General features: G+C 39.2%; 1 protein-coding gene across 6 annotated transcripts in view; it reads left to right on the forward strand.

Moving 5' to 3' along the window:
• Osbpl6 (oxysterol binding protein like 6) overlaps positions 1–19,452 on the forward strand; it is a 216,951-nt gene that overhangs the window by 167,327 nt on the left and 30,172 nt on the right. For 5 of the 6 annotated variants that reach the window (XM_029557253.1, XM_029557252.1, XM_029557254.1 and 2 more), the window contains 3 exons: positions 2,778–2,852; positions 8,129–8,294; positions 11,313–11,446. In XM_029557253.1, coding sequence (XP_029413113.1) covers positions 2,778–2,852; positions 8,129–8,294; positions 11,313–11,446 — 375 coding nt within the window. The remainder of the gene's footprint in view (positions 1–2,777; positions 2,853–8,128; positions 8,295–11,312; positions 11,447–19,452) is intronic. The other variant, XM_029557255.1, reaches the window with a different exon arrangement.

A 19,452-nucleotide genomic window follows, 5' to 3' on the forward strand; every position in this document is an offset into this window, starting at 1 on the left:
GAACAAAAGAACCATTCCTTTCAATGAAAGGATTGAAGAAAGCTAGCATCCTAGAAACATACCCATTTGTGATAGTGTTTCAGTCTGCTACTGAACACTCCCCATTCAGCTGTTATTTTCAGTAGCCTGGTTCTCAGTAAGTCTGAGTGCAGTGCCCCTGGCAGTCAGCGCAGCTAGAAAGGCCGCCACAAACCCACTGGCTCCATTTTTTCTGGAGGAAACAGGATGCAGCTATGAATACACTTCCCTGTCACAGACTGTGCTTTTAAATGTTTAGAGAAGTTTAGAAGATTTTCTGAGTCATCAGAAGAAATTTTTTCAAAAAGCAGGAGAATCTTTGAAAGGTTTGTTTTGAATTTTTCACGGATGCTGTTTTGCCTCATTTTTGTTTTGCTAAAGAGTAACAAAAATGGCCCTTGTGGTTCATAGTTAGATTGGACGGAGGGAAACTGAAATCACCGCATCTCTGTGCTTACTTTGCTATTTTAAGAGGGAGACATGTAGTTCCAGCTTTTAGTAGAAACACATAGACTTTGGGTAACAATAAGCTGTTAATAACTCCAGAGAGAATCCATTTCCACTTGGACTTGTACAAAATGTGTATTATCAGCTGCAGCGCTGCACAACCTGGCATCGTCCTTGGACCTTTGCCACTTGCCTAAGACAATACATCTTCCAAGAGCCCTCAGGATGCTCTTTCTCTGTAACTAGAACCGTACTCAAGCTCCTTCAACATGTGTGCCTGTTGGGGATAAATGAGTTCATGCAGCGATGTCTGTATCCGGCATGGACATCTTCCTCAGCAGTATTTTACCTACAGAAAGGTGTAGCATTTGTTTCTACCATAGAAGATTAAAGATACCTACTACTACTCTCTCCCCATCCTAGCACTGCTTTTCCTTCCCATTTTAAAAGCTTTTAGACTATGGGAATTCCATTGAATGATGCCAAGTATTCCTAGTTCATTATCCTCTCACATGCTGTGATGACCACTGTTGGAGCCAGCTTGAGAGGCTTAGGTCAGCTCATTTTCTGTTGCTGACTATCAGCCATTTGTGAAAAAAGCCAGACTGCGTGGTAGTGATGGTGATAGTTACTGATTTTGTTACTGTGTCACTGAACTTCACACTCAGCATTTGGAGGTAGTTGTCATCTTGAAATAATTATGAAATAGATCATTTTTTTAAAAAATTGAGCTCAGGAAGCTGAAAATTCAGGATATGTTTACGCTGGGTATTTGACTGCTTATTCTTGCATAGGGTAGACTGTGTGCTTTACTCAAACATGACTGTATTTGTACTCCATGCCATTGAATGGTTGCCCTCAGAAATCTGTTGTGTAACTCATGAAATCAACATTTGTCTAGAAGGTTCTGTGGGGATTATCGTTTAAAAAATTGTCATCCTGATGTTCCAAACTTCAGATTTTCTGGTTCTAATAAAAATCTCAATACCATTATGCAGTAATAGCTTGGCTCTGTGTCAGTGATGTAGAAGAAGCCAAGAGAACAGTGGTTTCAGAGGTGCTATAGAAAGAGCTATTGGAGCTCTCCTGTTATTAATGGCATAAATTAAATAATCGGTTCTTGGATATTGGGAGATGAGTTATAGTAGAAACAAGTACATAGTAGCAGATAAAACTGTCATTCACTGGGAGCTGTCCTAGATATCCTACATCCTGAAATTATAGTGCAATATAGAGATAAACTCTTCTTTTACTACACCAAATGGAAAGAGATTCATGCAGAAAACTTTGTGGAAAATAGATTATGTATGTATATATGACATACATAAAGATATGCAAAAGATTTGTGAAGTAAAATATGAACGTAATTAGGAAATTTTAAAGAGAATCAGAGATGAAGAGTTCCAAAGGTTTGTTCTTCCAAACAAATGAAAGCAATCTTGATTTTTTTCCAATGTGAATTGTTAGATGATTCTAAGAAAATTCACTTTAATTGAAAGTGAAATTACTGTTCCCAACCTTGAAGACTCAGCATCTGCCACATTTAGGTGGAGTTGACTGATAAGAAGAAAATGTCATCATTACCCCTTGAGCCCATCTACCAAAAGGAGGGAAAATGGAAGAAAGCCCCAGTGTTCTTCCGGTCTGTGCATAGGCACATGCCACCAAATGAAGCCTGTTTTTCATGGCTGGAGGCTCTAAGAATCGTCCGTACACACTGAGGTGCTTGAAGGCTTTTTTCCCCCAACCTAGAACTGGCTTTCTCACTAGGAAACTCTTTAACTGGAAGATGCCAACACTCTTCCTAATGTTGAGTCCCTGCCATAAGGCTCATAAAGTTGAGTTCGAAATTAAAGAATCCTGGTACGTTTTCCCTTATTCTTTTCTCTTTCACATATTATATAACCAGTTTCCCTGAAGTTACCTGTTGTCTTTGCTACCATGTATTGGTTACCTTTTGATTTCATACAATATATCATCACATTTTTTTAAAAAGTGGTGTGCATATTTGTTTTACCTTAGAATCACAAGCTATTTGTTAATTTACAGTTCTGCCTCTCCTTTTGGGTTAGATACTATATTCAGCAAGTGGACCTGCAGTGATCGAGTGATCTGCAGTGATCTAGAGTGATGAGCATTTCTGTGGCATGAATGTCCATTGAACTGTTTCAGTGTTAAGATTTTTTTTAAAGTCAATCTCAGTTAAAAATGTTCCTTCTCCTTTTTCTGATTATGTTTCATCTCCCTGAACCCTGTTCTCTCCATTCCCATCCCGTTTTTTACCCCCCTTTTCTTCTCCCATTCACTGTCAGGAAGGGCCACCTGTGAAGGGCCAGTTCAACACAACTCGACGCCGGCAGAGGCTAGCAGCTGCAGTGGCTACAACAGTGAGTGGATTTCAGTCTCAAGTGGAAGTTTGATAAGAATGAAGAATGTGTACATGGGTGACTTCTATCTGATGGTGCCCCTCCTGTGTGAGGACTCACCTGTGGCCCGTGCGGTCGGCATAGCTTTCACATGTTCTCTGGCTATCCTTGCATGGCAGGAATTGAGCATGGGTTTGGGGTTTGGGGTTTTGCAATGGAGAGCTAGTATGTAATCCAATTTCTTCTCCGGTCATTGTAAGAAATGATTGAAGCCGAGCTTGGTGGTACATACCTTTAACCCTAGCACTTAAGGCAGAGGCAGGCAGATCTCTGTGAGTTCCAGGCCAGCTGGGGCTACAGGGAAACCCTGTCTCAAAAAAGACCCCCAAAAAAAGAAATAAAAAAGAAAAGAAAAAGAAGAAATTGTTGAAACTCAAGTTTGACAGAGTTTGAGTAACTGAGTATAGGGCCCCGAGATGGGAGAATGTTCGCAAATGCTTTTTGTTCTCCATACTGATACTGAAATCTTTGCTGATTTTTGTTTGTCTAAAAATGTCATGTTACTGCAGACATAAATTGTGCTTTTTTTGTATCAATGTGATTATTTGAAAAGGATGTGCGAGAGAGAAATGAAAGAGTAAGAAAACTTTGACGTCATCTCTGCATGGGTACCCAAATTACACCTAGCAAGGGAAATTGCTTTCTGGAAATAGTCATACAAAAGTCAGAAACTGTAGACCGACCTGCCCCCGGCCAAGAATTTACAGAATGGATATGAGGTGCAGCAGACACACTGGAGTGGAAAAGGCAAAGAATAGTGACTATCCACACAGAATATGAACTAGAACGTCTGAGCACAGAAACCCTTTGCAGGATGAAAGTCAGTCAATACTAATTAATCCTAAGGTCTTGTGAACTTTTTAAAATATAGATTCCTGAGCTCATAAAAATCATAGGTGTTAGTTTTTATCTATTACATATTTTCTGAATAACAGTCTTATTCTTGCTAAAACTGGACATATTTCAAGACTAGAATTGCTAATAATAACACTATGAAAAGGTTTTGGTTGTGCTGTAGAGGAGTACTGGTGTAGAGGGTATTGGTTTTCCCCTCATGATGAGTAGTCAGTTCTGGATTTATATGTAAGTGCTTAGCTAGACCCAGGGATAGAATTACATCTGATTATTGAAACAACCAGTGGCTTGGAATTTATTAGGGAATTGACTCTCGAATTCATAGCTTTATAAACATTTGAGCCAAGTCATTACTGAAATTGCTTTCATTGTACAACGGATGTATTCAAATTCAAATGAATGAAGTCCCTGACAGTGATGTGATAACAGATTCTGACTGTAGGTAACCTGTATAATCAGTTAAGTACTGGACTGGGGAAATGTGTCGGTGGTTAAGATCACTCTTTCAAAGGACCTAGGATCAGTTCCCATCACCCACATTGTGGCTCACAACTGCCTACATGCACATACATACACTCAGGCACACACATATACACATAAATTAAATAAATCTTTTTAATAAAAATTAAAATCCAAATGATTCTTAAAGAAGGGACAAAATCAAAGTCTGGAAAGAAAAGTTTAGTTATTTTATGAAAATGTTAATACATCCTCAAATAGCATACTTCTAAAATAACATGTAGGGTAGTGCTGTAGATGCATACAGTGAAAATAACAAAATAAGGATTAGCACCTATTTAAATAGAGTAGGCTTATATTTTTTAAACTGGAGTCAGAAAAAAAAAGTTTCTTCAAACAGGAAGCATTAATGCCCACATCCCAACATAGCTGTGACATAGAAATTATAACTTAGATGATTCTAATGAGAAAAACTTTCAACATTTAGTAATGTTTTCAGGAGTTACTATAGGGGCATGGCTCCTGTCCACCCTCTAGGTCTATAGCTGTTACTCTACATCACAGCAGCATTGAGCGGGACCCACAGCTGACTCTTCCCTACCCTTCTCCATCCCAGTGGCCTGACTCAGCCTCCCTATTTATTTTAGTGTAGTATTTCTTCTTAATTCCCAGCCCTTCCTCTTCCCAACACTGAAGTTACCACATACACTTTAGGCTGTCCTATCCTGGTCAGTTTTTTTCCTCTCCCAGTTGGGTGTCTTGGGTGAATGACATTGCACCAAAGAAAAGTGTACCTAAGGAGAAGTTCACAAAATTTATTCTTGTTGGGTCTTAACATTGGCACTCCAAATAGGCTACCTTCACCATCATCCAGAGTCCACAGAGAGCAGACTGGAAACAGAGAAGCACTGACCCCTCCCTGTGGGCGAACACCAAGGTTCCCCAAGCAATGAGCACCCCCAAATGCATCCTTGAACATAAACTGCAGAATATGAACAAGGAACCTTTCACCCTGGCTCAGTAGGTCCTGTAAGTTTAGTATCCTTCTTGGACCTACTGTGTGCTTTCTTTCCTGGTCACCACTGCTACCTTTCAGGGCCAGAAGTTTTCACAATTCATTACTCTTTTGACTTCTTTGTAGATGAGTATTAAAGGCATCCCCTATCATCCCCACTCTATACCGCAGTTAGTGGTACCAGCATGTTCCAGAATCAGGCTTCCTCCCTATTGTCAGACTTCTAGGAACCCTTGAGTTTCTTTCCTGAGCAAAGGAGAAAGGCCCAAATTCAGCACTGAAGGTTGGCAGCTCCCATGCCATCGCTACTGACAGAAGCGAGCTACCACTTAAAGTTTTATGTCTAATAATATCTAAGCCAATGAATGAATGAAAACTGAGTGAGTCCCCAGGCTGAATTAGTTAGATTACTGCATTCTAATTTATATTATGTATTTTGTGAATTCCTCAATTTAAATGATCCATTCCGCACATTTCTTTTAACAAAAAAATATATACTGATTTTTTTTTTCAGTCAGAAGTATGTAAAAATTGTTTTCAGCTTCCCAGGGAGCTGTCTGATTGCAGTTAGAATGGAGTACTGCAAGTTCCTTTCCCCATGGGTCATATGAAAAGCCACTTTCAGTATATTAGTAGCCAATTTTAAACTTCCATTATGTTCAAATTTTAAATTTGTATCTTATATATTTCTTCTTGACATCTGATTGCAACATTTAATAGCGAAGCCTTTTTCTCAGGGACAAATGTGGTTCCTTCTTGGACTCTGGGTTCTCACAATAGGCTTTTGCAATGCCTCCCTAAGCTAACATGACCCCCTTCCCACTCACTCAGAAGAGACTTTCATGCTAGGTGAATCCTTGGAGTGTTGAAGGCCCCTTAGTACATGCAAAACCATTTCCCATGTTTCTCAACACATTACATCTCCCAACACCAAACACCCACATTTATTTTTCTTCGTGGTGCTCTAGTTCCATGTATCTGGAAGCCATATCCTTGACTCTGCACTCCCAGGTCTACCCTTGTCTTTAACTTGCAGACTCTCCCTATGACCTCTACATCTATCCTAGCCTTCCCACAGAGTCTGTATCCGTCCCCTAGGGATATAGACTCTAGACTGAGCACCACCACAGTTAACGTTCCTTTATCTATCTGCAATTGTTCTTCCACATAAAGCCCATTTGTCTCTTAGGTGTACTCAAAGGGCCCCTGTCATTGTTATCATAGAAGTAGTGCCATAGACAGGATTGCAAAAAATAACTGAACCCAGCACTTCCTTTTCTAAAATGATTTATTTGCCATTTGTCTATTTCAAATCTGGGCCAGGTAGAAGTTTTGAGCATGAGAAGACAGACAGGTATTGACATCTCCTAGCACAGTGTCTCCAAGGTCCCTACTCAGGATGAAATACTGTGACTTTGATGCCTCTGGATACTGAATGCCTCAGAGGATATATATTAACATGCTTAGCTTAGCTGAACTTATTGGGAGTTTCATGTTCTCTTCCTTCCCCAGTAAGCCTTCAATATCTTTTGAGATAAATAACTCCCTGTCAGCACAGAACTATTCAGTAGGGCCCTCAGGGTAGTCTTAGCTACCCTTTAGTTTCCCCATAGGCCAGATGTTTTTACTTCTCTCCACCTTCATCTGTCAGGGGTCAGAAGTGGGGAGAGAGAGAGAGACAGACAGCCCTCCTTTCCTACTCTCTCTCTCACCCAATCTGTGGAATTTAAATTAAAATACACAACACCTTTATAAATAAGTGTTTCACATATATGCACACATATCAGGCAAGGTATTGCTTCCTTCCTTCTATGGCATGTGTCCTGTTAGTTGGGGAGACAGAGTTAACAGACAGTTGTACAAAATTAAGCTTTGGTGGAATTTCATGCATAGTTGCTTAGGACAGCTGAGTCAATATCTATGCATTAAGATTAAGGGGAAAGTTACCGGTTGTCTGACTTGCTAGAAGAATTAGTATTTTCATTTCCCAAGAATGATTGGACAATAGCATTTGCAACTCTCAGGTAGACAGACAGGGGACATAAAGGGCTTTGCCTCCATCCATCTGCAAACCTAGTGCAGAGCCAGCCTTGGCGGAGACACCTTTGAGCCATTTGGAATACTCTACAGTATGGTGAATTTTCATTGTTGGCGAAGTCATACATCATGTTCATATCTATAACAGAGTTGTGTGTGACATGCAAAGGTGAACTACAATGATTTACATATTCTACTAAATCTATTAAAAATAACTGAGTTTCTTTAAGCTATTGTATTTACTGTTAAGTTTGCAAATTTTCTCCAATAGCTATAGAACAATGAGTCTTTATATGCATTTTTACATATTTAGTAAGACCCTGCTTCAGGCTCAAAGAGAAATGAACATAAATTACATTCCTGATGTGAAAGAGAAAGTCAACTACATCACATTTCAGATGGCTGTTTTCTGTAGTCTTTGTGGGGACATGTGAGGGTTCAGGTTTAAGTTTGTCTGGGATTGTACCTTTTCTATTCCATAGACATTAATCTTTGTAAGAATGAAAACCTGTCGGGCGTGGTGGCATACACCTTTAATCCCAGCACTCGGGAGGCAGAGGCTGGCGGATTTCTGTGAGTTCAAGCCCAGCTTGGTCTACATAGTGAGTTCCAGGCTAGCTGGAATTTCAGGGAGACCCTGTCTCAAAAAGACCAAAAAATAAAGAATGAAAACCCAGTGAGTCATGGCAATTCTAACTAGAGTCCTCCTTCCCAGCTAGCCTACTACCAACCAAATAAAACAAGGACTGGGTATCTCCCAGCACATCATCAGAGGGGTCTTATTTTAGAGGATAGGAAGGATCTTGTCTATACAAGAGAAGATGGAACGGGGCCTGATGACACTTGAATCATTTCTGTCTTCCCCTTTCAGGTTCCTTTCAGCGCCACCATGTCACCGGTTCGTCTACATTCCTCCAACCCAAACCTTTGTGCAGATATTGAGTTTCAGACTCCTCCTAGCCACCTCACTGACCCCCTGGAAAGTTCAACAGATTATACAAAGCTGCAAGAAGAATTCTGTCTAATTGCACAGAAAGGTAACAACAAGTAATCATGCCCTTTCAACAAGATGGCTTTTTTAATGAGAGGGATATTCGATGGAGGATTTATTCTTTTGTCTTTAGGTAATGATGGCACAAAGATGAAATGGTCTATATGCTAGATGGAGTTCTGTATGTGTGCAAAATACAGCAGAACACAGTGCCTGCCTGTTGGGAAAATATATATGGCAGCCTTCAGTTTTCACTGGATAACAAACATGTTGTTGGCAAGGGAAGGGAAGGAAAGACAAAGAGGAAGCCCAGCAAGATCCTGCCCCTCACCATCTTTTACCAATGTCTTTTAGTTCTCTTATAATACATATTGATTGCTTAATCTTAGCCAGAAAAGAATGAATTCTGTTCGAGTATTTCCCTTTTTTAAACAACTTTCACTACTGTATTTAACAGTTGCTGGGTCAGTGCTCAGCTAAAAGTTAAGCTTCTTCATCATATGTCACTAACTCAGCTCACTCAATGGAATTCAGCTGAAGGCTGAACCCATAGACCCAAAGTGGGCTCACTCATGTGCCTGGCACATCGGCAGCACAGCTGGAAGGCTGCTCATAATCATACCCCTGTTACTGTCCGTGACAGCTTAAGGCTCCAAGACACCAGAAAGGGAAGCTGCTGATCTCCAAGGCCAGTTTTGGAACTGGTGTAGCGTCACACACCTCATATTATACTTTCTAGAGCATCACAAGTCAATTCAGATTTAAGGGGATGGGAAATCAGTCATACCTTTGAGTCCCTTTTTTATATTAAGTTTTCTATAAGGCTTGTTTTGTGAGTTAAATTGATAGCATCAACTATACAGTGTAAGGTGTAACAGGTAAACAAGGGTGTGGGTAGACTCTGATCTGCACTTGCTCTATGGTTTTTAGCTTCCTTTTTTTTTTTTGAGACAGGGTCTCCTTGTATCCCCAGCTTGCCTGGGACTCACTATATAGACCAGGCTGGCCTTGATCTCACAGAGATCCTCTGCCTCTGCCTCCCAAGTGCTGGAATTAAAAGCATGTACAACCAAGCCTGGCTAACTAGCACTTTCTTGAACAGTGTCTTTCAAAACACCCTAAGTGTGATACACATTGTGTTGTTTTTGCCACTGATACTTCATTGTGAACTAGTAGCCCTTTATTTCTCTTGGGGCTTCTGGTAATAAATCATAAAATATCCTTGAAAATGTATGTTAAATGGAACATCTCATGGGCACCTCTAATATTCAAGAGCCTATTTGCTTAGAAGAATGGGTATGCATTGAGGACATCTCCAGGAATGTTGAACTTAGCAAAACTGTATAATCTCAAACCATCAGCAAAAATATGCTGTGGTATTTAATAAGAGCCATCCATGGCTTCTAAATTAACTTTCTTGTTACTGGGATACTCTGTGGATTTTACATATTAGCTATTTATGACACAATCAGATACCAGTTTAATTTCATAATCCTAAAGCAAACATTTTACCATTCTTTTCTACAGATTTGTCTGTTGAAACTGTCTACTACTTACTCATAAATGGCATTTTTCATTTCATTGTAAAAATGGATGCTAATTATGTTATTAGCACAATAGTATTGTTCATATAACAGCTTGAATTCACAGCCAGGAACTTTTCCTTCTGGGGTGGGGTGGCAGCAGGTGGAGTACAACAACACAGGTGAGCACAGCACAGCTGTTTTTAGAAAAAGGATGAATTTGTTGGCAGCCCCAGGGAAGCTCTGTGTATTCAGTTATAATCCTGAAGTGTTCAAGAAATCCAAGTTTCAACAGTGTTTTAAAGCCTCTGTTGGAGCTGTATGTTTTCTTTTCAACAGTCATACAAATTCTCTTACCCAGGTGCTAGAGCAGAAACGGACAGATCCATGACCACTGAGTGAGCTCTTTGGAAGGCTTTATGAGGTTGAAATGAATGAGGAGTCTGCTTTTAAAGCCACAAGTAGAGTTCATGCAGTCCAGCTATCGAGCTATTGCCTTTCAGTTGATGATGGACTGTAGTATATAAATCAATAAATAGGAAGACTGGGGATGTAGCTCAGTGGGAGCATACTTACCTTGTATGCCCCTTCTCTAGGTACTATCCTAGCACTGTCAAAGAAAAAGAATTGTCAGCCAGCTCTCCAAAATGGATTGTGAATTCCTTAGGGCCCTTCTACTCTCCTCCCCCTTAATTCAGACCACTGTTTTATACTGGATTTTAACACTTTTAAAAATAGCCTTTTTCAAATAAGGAAATGTCTATTTTAGAAGACTTCACAAACTATAGAAACTCTGTTATTATAAAAACAGAAATTGTAAATTCAACCTTTTGTAGTTCCAAATGCAAGACTGCCTCAGATTTTACCATGTAAGTTAGGTACCTAGGAGATGAGGGGAGAGTTATTGTTTTAGCTGTTGCTTTTAAGTCAAAGCACTTTGACATTAAGACATTCCTGTCTGAGACAGCAATGCATGTGTTGTTCTTGGGGCAAAATAATTTCCTACTGCCAAGGAACCTGTCAGAACTTCAGGATCCGCTGCCTGTGTAATGTTGGCAGGACTCATAAAATGCTCTTTTTGAAGATATACACTCTGTGGAATTAAATTTGTAATAACTCTTGAGTTGCATGACACTTTATACAGAATGGCTCAAAATATTATCATCAAACATGACAAGCAAAACATGGTTCTTTTCCTTCTAGAGTTTATAAATTAATTTTTAAGTATTGATGTTTAGAATTGATGTTGGTATTTTGTATGTGTTTCCAAATCTTTGTTGGCTTGTCTGGTGTGAAATACAGTTTTCATCTTAATTAATTACAATTGCCATATTTGTTTTGGGTGCAAATATTCTGATAGAGTCTCTGTAAGACTGATTTTTTCTTTCTTTCTTTTTTTTTGTAAGGCTGATTTTTAATTAGACTGTAACCTAGCCTTTCTGGAAGATGTCTGAGCAGTAGTTAATATCCATGGAAGTTGGCATCTCGTATGTTCAGTCTACATGCATTTAGGTTTCTTTCTCACTTCTCTCCCCACTCAGTGCATTCTCTTTTGAAGTCTGCATTTAACAGCATAGCTATAGAGAAAGAAAAGCTGAAGCAGATGGTTTCTGAGCAGGACCACAACAAAGGCCACAGCACACAGATGGCCCGGCTCCGACAGTCACTGTCACAGGTAAACCAGGGTGTTTTCATATGCACGACAGGCATAAGACTCCAGGCAGAAGATGCGGGTGGAGATCAGCAGGACTGGGGGTGGCGTGTTCCTCTGAAATTCTCCCAAGACATTGCAGAGTCAGTATTGAATTTTATTGTTTTTCTTCTCAAAAAAATGTCAAGGTAAGTGTGACAACAGAAATTGCAGACACATATATACTTGTTAGTTTGAACTTTTAAATTAATGTCTGTGATCATTTATCAGATAGCTCCTGGTTTACAAAAACAAAACAGGCATTTATAGATTATTTGCATGTTTAAGGAATATTCCAGAATATATTCAATTCAATGGTAAATAGACCAAAAATCTACTAGTTTTTCCATGTTCTATAATTTTTTCCACTTAGATTTTAATCTGTTGAAGGTTACTAATTGCTGTGAACCCATTTTTCTTCTAATTTGTTCTCAGTATTTCCTTCCTGTCTCTTCTGCTCCCTGAAGCTAGACTTTTATATTTTAGGCTATGTCACATTTGATATTACTAATACTAATCAAACCCCCATGTACCTCAAAATTGAGGCTTCTGACACAAATCCTTGAAAACCACTCATTTCTTTTTTACAAGGATGACTTCCTCTGTAATAAACATTTTCTTCAGTTAGTCCTTAAATGCACTTGTTTTGATTCCTTTGAGAAAGCAATGTTATTGTATGATTTTGTGTGAGAACTCAGTGTTTATATAAAATATTGTTCACTTCCTGATGCCTTGGATCAGAGTGAAGGAGCCAGCAAATCCTGGGTAAGTGGTCATCCATGTGGATCAGATTGTGCTTGAGTGTTTCCCTTCAGTCCCTAAAAACAAGGTGTAGACTATAATCACCGTGTTTTATGTACCTGAACTGTCAGTGTGTTTTCAGTATCAAGTCTCATGTTATAAGTGCGGCTGTCTAGCCCACAGTTCTATCATTCACCATGAAACACTGTCAGCTGACGTGTATATGCTGCCTCCAATGCTAAGCCAGGGTCTCAGGAGCATGAGCATAACTGCAGCACCTGTCATAGGCACCTTTCAAAGGTTCTCCCCGGGACCTATCTGCTCATGTCATGCTTCCATTCAGTGCTTGGTTGACGCTAATTGATCTTCCAAATCATTATCGTGAATGTACCATAAAGCAGAGAGATCAAAATAGTAAAGAAATATGTAATTGTCATCTTATAAACACATAAAATGCAGCCTGGCTTCCTAAATGTTGCAGTACTTCTGTAGAAAATGTTGGATAATGGAAGCTTAATGACATAAATCAAAGTTGTACTAAGAAAAATAAGGACATTTGTGTGTCGCTTGCTGCTTGCTCACCTCTGCTTCTTGGTAAGACAAAGAATGGGCTGGAGAGCTGGGGGTATGGCTGAATTGACAGAATGCCTGCCTCGCATGCACAAATCCTTCAGTTTCACCCCCAGGACCACATAAAACTGGGCAAAGTGGCACACAGTTATGATACTGGCACTCAGGACTTGGAGGCAGGAGGATCTGAAGTTCAAGGTCATCCTTGGCTACACAGTGAATTTGAGGCCAACCTGGGATTCATGAGACCTTGTCTAAAAAAAATAGACTGGAGATTTAAGATTGGGCTTCAGATGAGACTAAAAATGACTAAGATGAGAAAATGCAATGGCAGCTTCATGGACTCATTCAACTAACTATATACTAGCATATGCAAGATAAAGAATACCATACGGCTATTTCCCAGGAAATTCATGATCTGATTGGGAGGATGAGCAGTTCATCTAGGAAAGAGCTAAATGGACCACACTGTACCGTTCACAGAAGCGCTTGGTGATACAGAGTTCTAGGGTTCTGGTTGTTGAGAAGAGATCCCTGAGCTGAGATCACAGCTACAGATCAGATTTCCTCAGGAGACAGGTCTGAAGAGATAAAGAATGACCTGATACTAACATGATGAGATTGAAATAAAGCAAAAGTATGCCAGCCATACACCATTTGAGTTTAAATATTTCCCTCTCTTTGAAAGCATATTTCTTTGCATCTTAAGTCAGGGCCTTGGATTTTTCTTGGGTTGTTTGGTTTTTGGTTGTATTATTGTATTGTTGTTTGAGTCCTAACCAAAGGACTCAAAAGATATGAAAATAATTTGGGACTATCAAAACTGTGGTACCATAGGCACTGGAGAATCCAGTGCTTACACTTTTGTGTCACCAGAGTGTTTGGGTACGTTACATTCTTGTGCCCATCCTTACGCTCACTGGCCATTTTCTCTTCACTGCCAAGGTTGGACTCTGTTTGGGGAATCACTATAGCCTTTGCTTAGGCATTAAGTTTACTGACAGTTTACTCCTTTCTAGTGAATTGCTTCCATTGTTTTGAACACTGGACTGGAGTGTTGAGAATATGTGTGAATGAAGAAGTTACCACACAAGCAGCTAGCTGCCCATCGGAGATGATACAAAGGAGTTAAATTTATACTATCTGTGAAGAGGAAGGCTTAAAGAATTTTAGCTGTCATAAATTGAAAACATTATGGCCTTTCTATGTATGCTGGGCAGATTAATCAGGTATAGTAGCATGGAGAGTGGATAGAATTAAGGCAAAACCAGCTAGTTAGACTCATTATTTGTGATAATTTAAAAATGTCTTATGATATGTGGGATAATATTCCTGAACTGAAGCGATGCCATGGTGGGTAGAGGAAAGGATGGGTTTTAGAGATGTTGAGGAAGGGAATCTGCATGGCTTGGAGATCCTTAGAAAAGAGCCAGGAATGCAGTCAAGCCTGGCTTTGATAACTGGATATGTGAGTTCTTTCCCCCAAGAGAGGAAAACAAGAGGAACAGGTTTGTCAGAGTTTGATAAATGAGTCTGTAGGATAGCCACATGTAGGTGGACATAGATATCCACAGCTTGGAGGCAGAGAGAAAGATAGGAAAGCCCTAGTGTATTGGGAAGATGCAGATGTTGATGAATTGTTTGCAGACAGATTAGAAGAGTTCCAGTGGTGCTGGTGCTACTGTAAAGAACATGATTACTTTAAGGACAGGCTGAGAAAAAGATCCTTTGAGGAGATCCAGGTCAACTAGCAAAAGAAATTGAGATCAAGGGTGGATCTCTTCACAGCCTTTTGGCTAAGAGCAAGTAGAGATCAAGAGTAGAGTTTTGAGAGTCTCAACAAGGAAAAGGCTAACAACATCTGATTTAGCAACATACAATATGTGGACTGGATGATGGCCCTGAAATATGACCATCATCTCAGCATGTTTATGTCATCAGGAAAAGGAACAAGAAGATGAGGAGATCCTAAAGGTAACAAAGTCAGCTCAGGCAGCCATGCTGGTTGGCCAGCTCTATTTGCACAGTCAGTCCCTCCTTAGATACAACACTTAAGCCTAAACAAATACTAAATACGGTGAAACAGTTGGTCTCCTTGCCCTGTGTGTATTCTTATATTAGTATAACTTCATATTATAATGTAGTTTTATGTAGCCTAAAGACACCTTTGGTCTGTAACAGTATCATCAGTTAAACCCCAGATGTCTTCCTCATGATAACGTTTCCCTACAGAGGGAGGGAAAGAGAGAGATGGTACTTAAATAACTTAAATAGTCTAACATTTTTAAAGCTCATGTTTTCTCTGACATTAGATATATATCTAATGATTAAAATGCTACTTTTCAGTGAGGCTTTTCAGTATATAAACAGCAAATTCCATCATCCTTTTAGTAAGCACATAGCATATAAAATAGATGAGATTGGCATTCTTCACTACGTGCTTGGTATAAATTGTTACTTGCCTAGAGCAAATAGCAACTTGCAAGTCTGGAGAGTCAAATGAATTCCTCTTCTAAAGGTCTTCCTTCCCTAATCTATATGAACACAAACACGACATAATTCTGTCATTTTACCCTTGTGAAACAACTTTCACACCTGAATAGGCATAGATGTTAGATTTAAGCTTGTAGCACAGGACATTTTCTATAGCATCTGTCCCCTATGGATGACCTTATTTGACATCAGTTGTCATTTCATGTCCCATTTCATATAGTGCCCTGAACACCAAAATCAAACTGTATGTAATAAAACTAAGACAGCTTTGGCACTCCCAGTTGCCAGAACAGCAACGTATTAAGGTTGGCGTGCATCTGTCTGTTCCACTACTGTTGCTGGTTTGGTTCCTGGCCTCAAAGTTTGTGCACAGCTTGTGCTGAATATAGTGCAAATAGAATCTGTATAAATGTGAGCAGCAGCAAATGACCATCTACTCCAGCTAGAATTGCTGTATTTCACCGAAGCAACATGCCACCAATCATTAGGCATGTCATTATGTTGTGCATTGCTAAGAAAGTAATAAAAAACCATTACTGTCAATTGAACTGACAGAGTGCTTCAGAGGTGCTTGCTATGGGGGGAAATGTGCATTTAGAGTCATTGAAATATGGTGTGAATGAGAATATAAGCAAAAGGCTAGCCCAAGGCACATGGTGGCATAATTTAAAGTCTTGGTTGTGGTATCTGTCATCGTTACTGTCAATAATATTTCTCATACCCCCAAATAAATATTTTGTAATGGGATAAAAATTCCAAGTGTATTTATTTGTTTCTGAATTTCATAGTTCCCTGAGACTTAGGCAAATTTGTTGGGTTTTTCATAGATGTTTTTCATAGAACTCTTTACAATTTTTTAGCTTTCTAGCAAATTTCAGTTATTACCCATTCATTGTCCCTGTCAGTCCCTGCTGATATCACAACATATTTATTATAGTAAAACTCAGGAATCACTAGGTGCCCAATAATAAGGAACCATTGCTCATTATGCAGCTATCAAATCATGTTTATAAAGAACTTTAGCATGTGTTTATGTGCAAAGAATAAAGGACAAATATAGGGTGAAAACCATGTACTATAAACCAGTATAACGTGCATAGGAAGAAAAGCTAAGAAGGCGGCTATTAGCAACAGGTAGTAAAGTGTGAATTTTTAAAAAGATTTTCTGCTCATTCATTTTCCAAATGTAACATATTTTTAATTGAAAAAGTGATATTTAAGAGATGCCTGGAATTTGTGCTTTGATTCTTTTTGCATTAATTTTCTCTCTTCTTTTGAAACAGCTTGACTTTTATCCCAAGGGTTTGATGGCGTGAAAAGTCTTGCCAAGTGTTTCAAATCTTTCTCTAGCTCAGGCAGCTGGGTTTCCTTCCCTAGACTCACAATTTCATTTGTAAAATGTTTTAGCCAGTGTTTTTCACCCAGTCAGAGGAAAATTCCCACCTATTGTCTGCCAAGGTTAAAAGCTGAAGAAGTAGGAATTCTGGCTAAGAACTTCAAATAATAACTTCTTTTATAGACAGAGAAGGAATTGCATTTGTTGAGTTAGATGGGTATGTATGAGGAACGCACATGCTCTGTGGAGTTTTTAATACAGTCCAAGTTCACTAGTAAGGGGTGAAAATTCCTGTAAACTTCCTTAGAAAAGACTGTAGACATGGCCCAGTGCTGAGTTCAGAGCGCTTCCTCCCTGTTGGGTATTGCTGTATGTGTGACACAGAGCAGTATGGCAGGCATCCATAGCTTCTGTTGCTCCATGGCTGCACCAGTGGCTGGAATCTACCTCCTTTTTCCTTGCTTTACAACACTTTCCTCTCCTTGAATATATTTCCTGAATTATTTCTGCCATCTTCTGGGCTCCTTCATGTTAATTAGCACTAAGAGTATCATTGCCCGTGCAATCCCTATATCCTTCAATATTCCCAAGCTTACAATAATATCATAGGCAAACACTACTGGGAAGCACTGTCCTCAAAGCTCATGCACTTGGCTGCGATAAACTTCACAAGCAGTTTGATGATTAAGGTGAAATGAAGTACCAGCCCAGGGAAGATTGCAGAAATGGACTGATGCATGGGCAGTTGTCTGCTTACCCTTTCCATATCAAGTTTGCCAGTTGGAGGAACTCATTTCCACTTTTTCGTGCTGTGTAACTATAGCCTTTTTTCTACCACTGCATATATATTATTAAAGAAGTCATTCCTTTTAAATATTTAGCTTTGAATTCCATATAGATAGCATCTGTTGAAATTGTAGAAATAAGATTTAGGTTTGTTACCACTTTGAAAATGAGTACAATAAATATGAATTAGTAAAGTGTATCGTCATACACTTAAAAGTAGAACCCAGGTATGTTTTCTTTGGCACAATGCCAACAAGTTGTAATTCTTCACCAGCTAAATTATCACAGATCTTTGGTCTTAAGTATTAGCAATAATTTTATTTTGAGGGCTGGAGAGATGGCTCAGTGGTTAAGGGCAATGACTGCTCTTGCAGAGGACCTGGGTTTGATTCCCAGCACCCACATGACGACTATGAACCATCCTTAACTCCAGTTCCAGAGGAATCCAAAGCCCTCTTCTGACCTCCATGGCATTGCATTACACAGGTGTACTCACATACATGCAGGCAATACACTCATACACATAAAATAAAAATAATAAAATATTTTTTAATTAAAGAAAAAGAGTGCTAACTGCGCTTACAGAGGACCCAGGTTTGATTCCCAGCACCCACATGACAGCTAACAACCATCACTCCAGTTCCAGGGGAATCTGACACCCTCTTCTGACCTCCACAATCATTGCATGACACAGGTACACATACATACATTCAGGTAATATACACAAAATAAAAATAATTTTTTTTAAAAAGAGAATTAACTTTGGAAGTTTGAAAAACTTCAAATGTAAAAAGGAATTTAAACTTCTGTTATTCTTCGTCACAATAAGAAACACTTTAACCAAAATTTCTCTTTTACTACCATGTTACCCATTTGCCACACAGTTGAAGAAAAACACGGTTTGAACACTAAGAAAATTAAAGACATAGATTAAAAACATCTCTCTCCAGGTAATCCTAGTAAATGTCAGAATAAACTCCATATAATGTAAAAATACCATGAGTATTTCCTGTTAGAAAGCCTAATTTAGGATCATCCCTTGGAAGTATAGAAACCTACTGTTATCCATCATGTAAACATCAGAAAACTCCCAAAAGAATTTTTATACTCTCCTGGAGTTATGGTTGTTCATAATGGTAACCAAGAAACTCTGTACAAGATTCTGACAGTATGTATTCAAATTTGAAAAGGACTTTAAAAGTTATTCACAACAACTGCCTTATTTTGTACCTAAAGAAATTGAGGCCTAAGCACCCAGCCCTTGGGAGGCAGAGGCAAGTAGAGATCCTTGTGAGATTGAAGCCAGCCTGGTCCACATAGGGACTTCCAGGTGGGTTGGGACTAGGGAGAACCTGTCCAAAAAAGAAAAAGAAAGACAGAAATTGCAGTCCATACCCAGGACACAGTGGCAGAAGTTGTGACAGTTTCTCAGGAGGTTGAGATGGGAGAATTGTAAATTCTAGGTTAGTATGGGCTATGTAGTGATACAGTGTCTCAAAGAGAAATGGAGAATGGAGGGAGGAAAGGCAGAGTGTAAATGGAAAGATGGAAAGGAGGGAGGGAAAGAAAGGAGGGAAAGCATACAGGCCCATGAAGGGCTTAAGTGTCTTAGTCAAGACCAATTTAGCCTTAAAATCAAGGAAACCTCTCTTCTCATGCCTAGGCCAGGATTGCTTTTGTTTATCATCAATTTTTAAAAATTCTTTTAGCTCATTTCCTATTGATATTAATGCTTTAGAGGTTATCCTGTGTGCCCTTCACACATTTAATGAAGATTGGACAAGGGAGTTTAAATGAGAACCTAACATTTTTAAATACCCAGAGTAAGCAGTTGTACAACATCCCTTATAAATGGCAAATATGTTTAACATTCCCTCTGAAGGTTTGTTCTTGAGATTTTGTGGGATTGTTTCATTAACAGTGTTCCAATGGTAACAGAAGGTGTGGACATTTTCAAAGAACAAGACTGAGTCTGCCATTCAGTTCATCAGACATTTTTCCATGGCCCTCCCACTTAAATGTGGCAAATTAGATTTGGTCCCCCAACTTTCACTAACTCGGTTTG

Source organism: Nannospalax galili, unplaced genomic scaffold (assembly GCF_000622305.1).
Source record: "Nannospalax galili isolate Female #2095 unplaced genomic scaffold, S.galili_v1.0 scaffold346, whole genome shotgun sequence".
NCBI lineage: Eukaryota > Metazoa > Chordata > Mammalia > Rodentia > Spalacidae > Nannospalax > Nannospalax galili.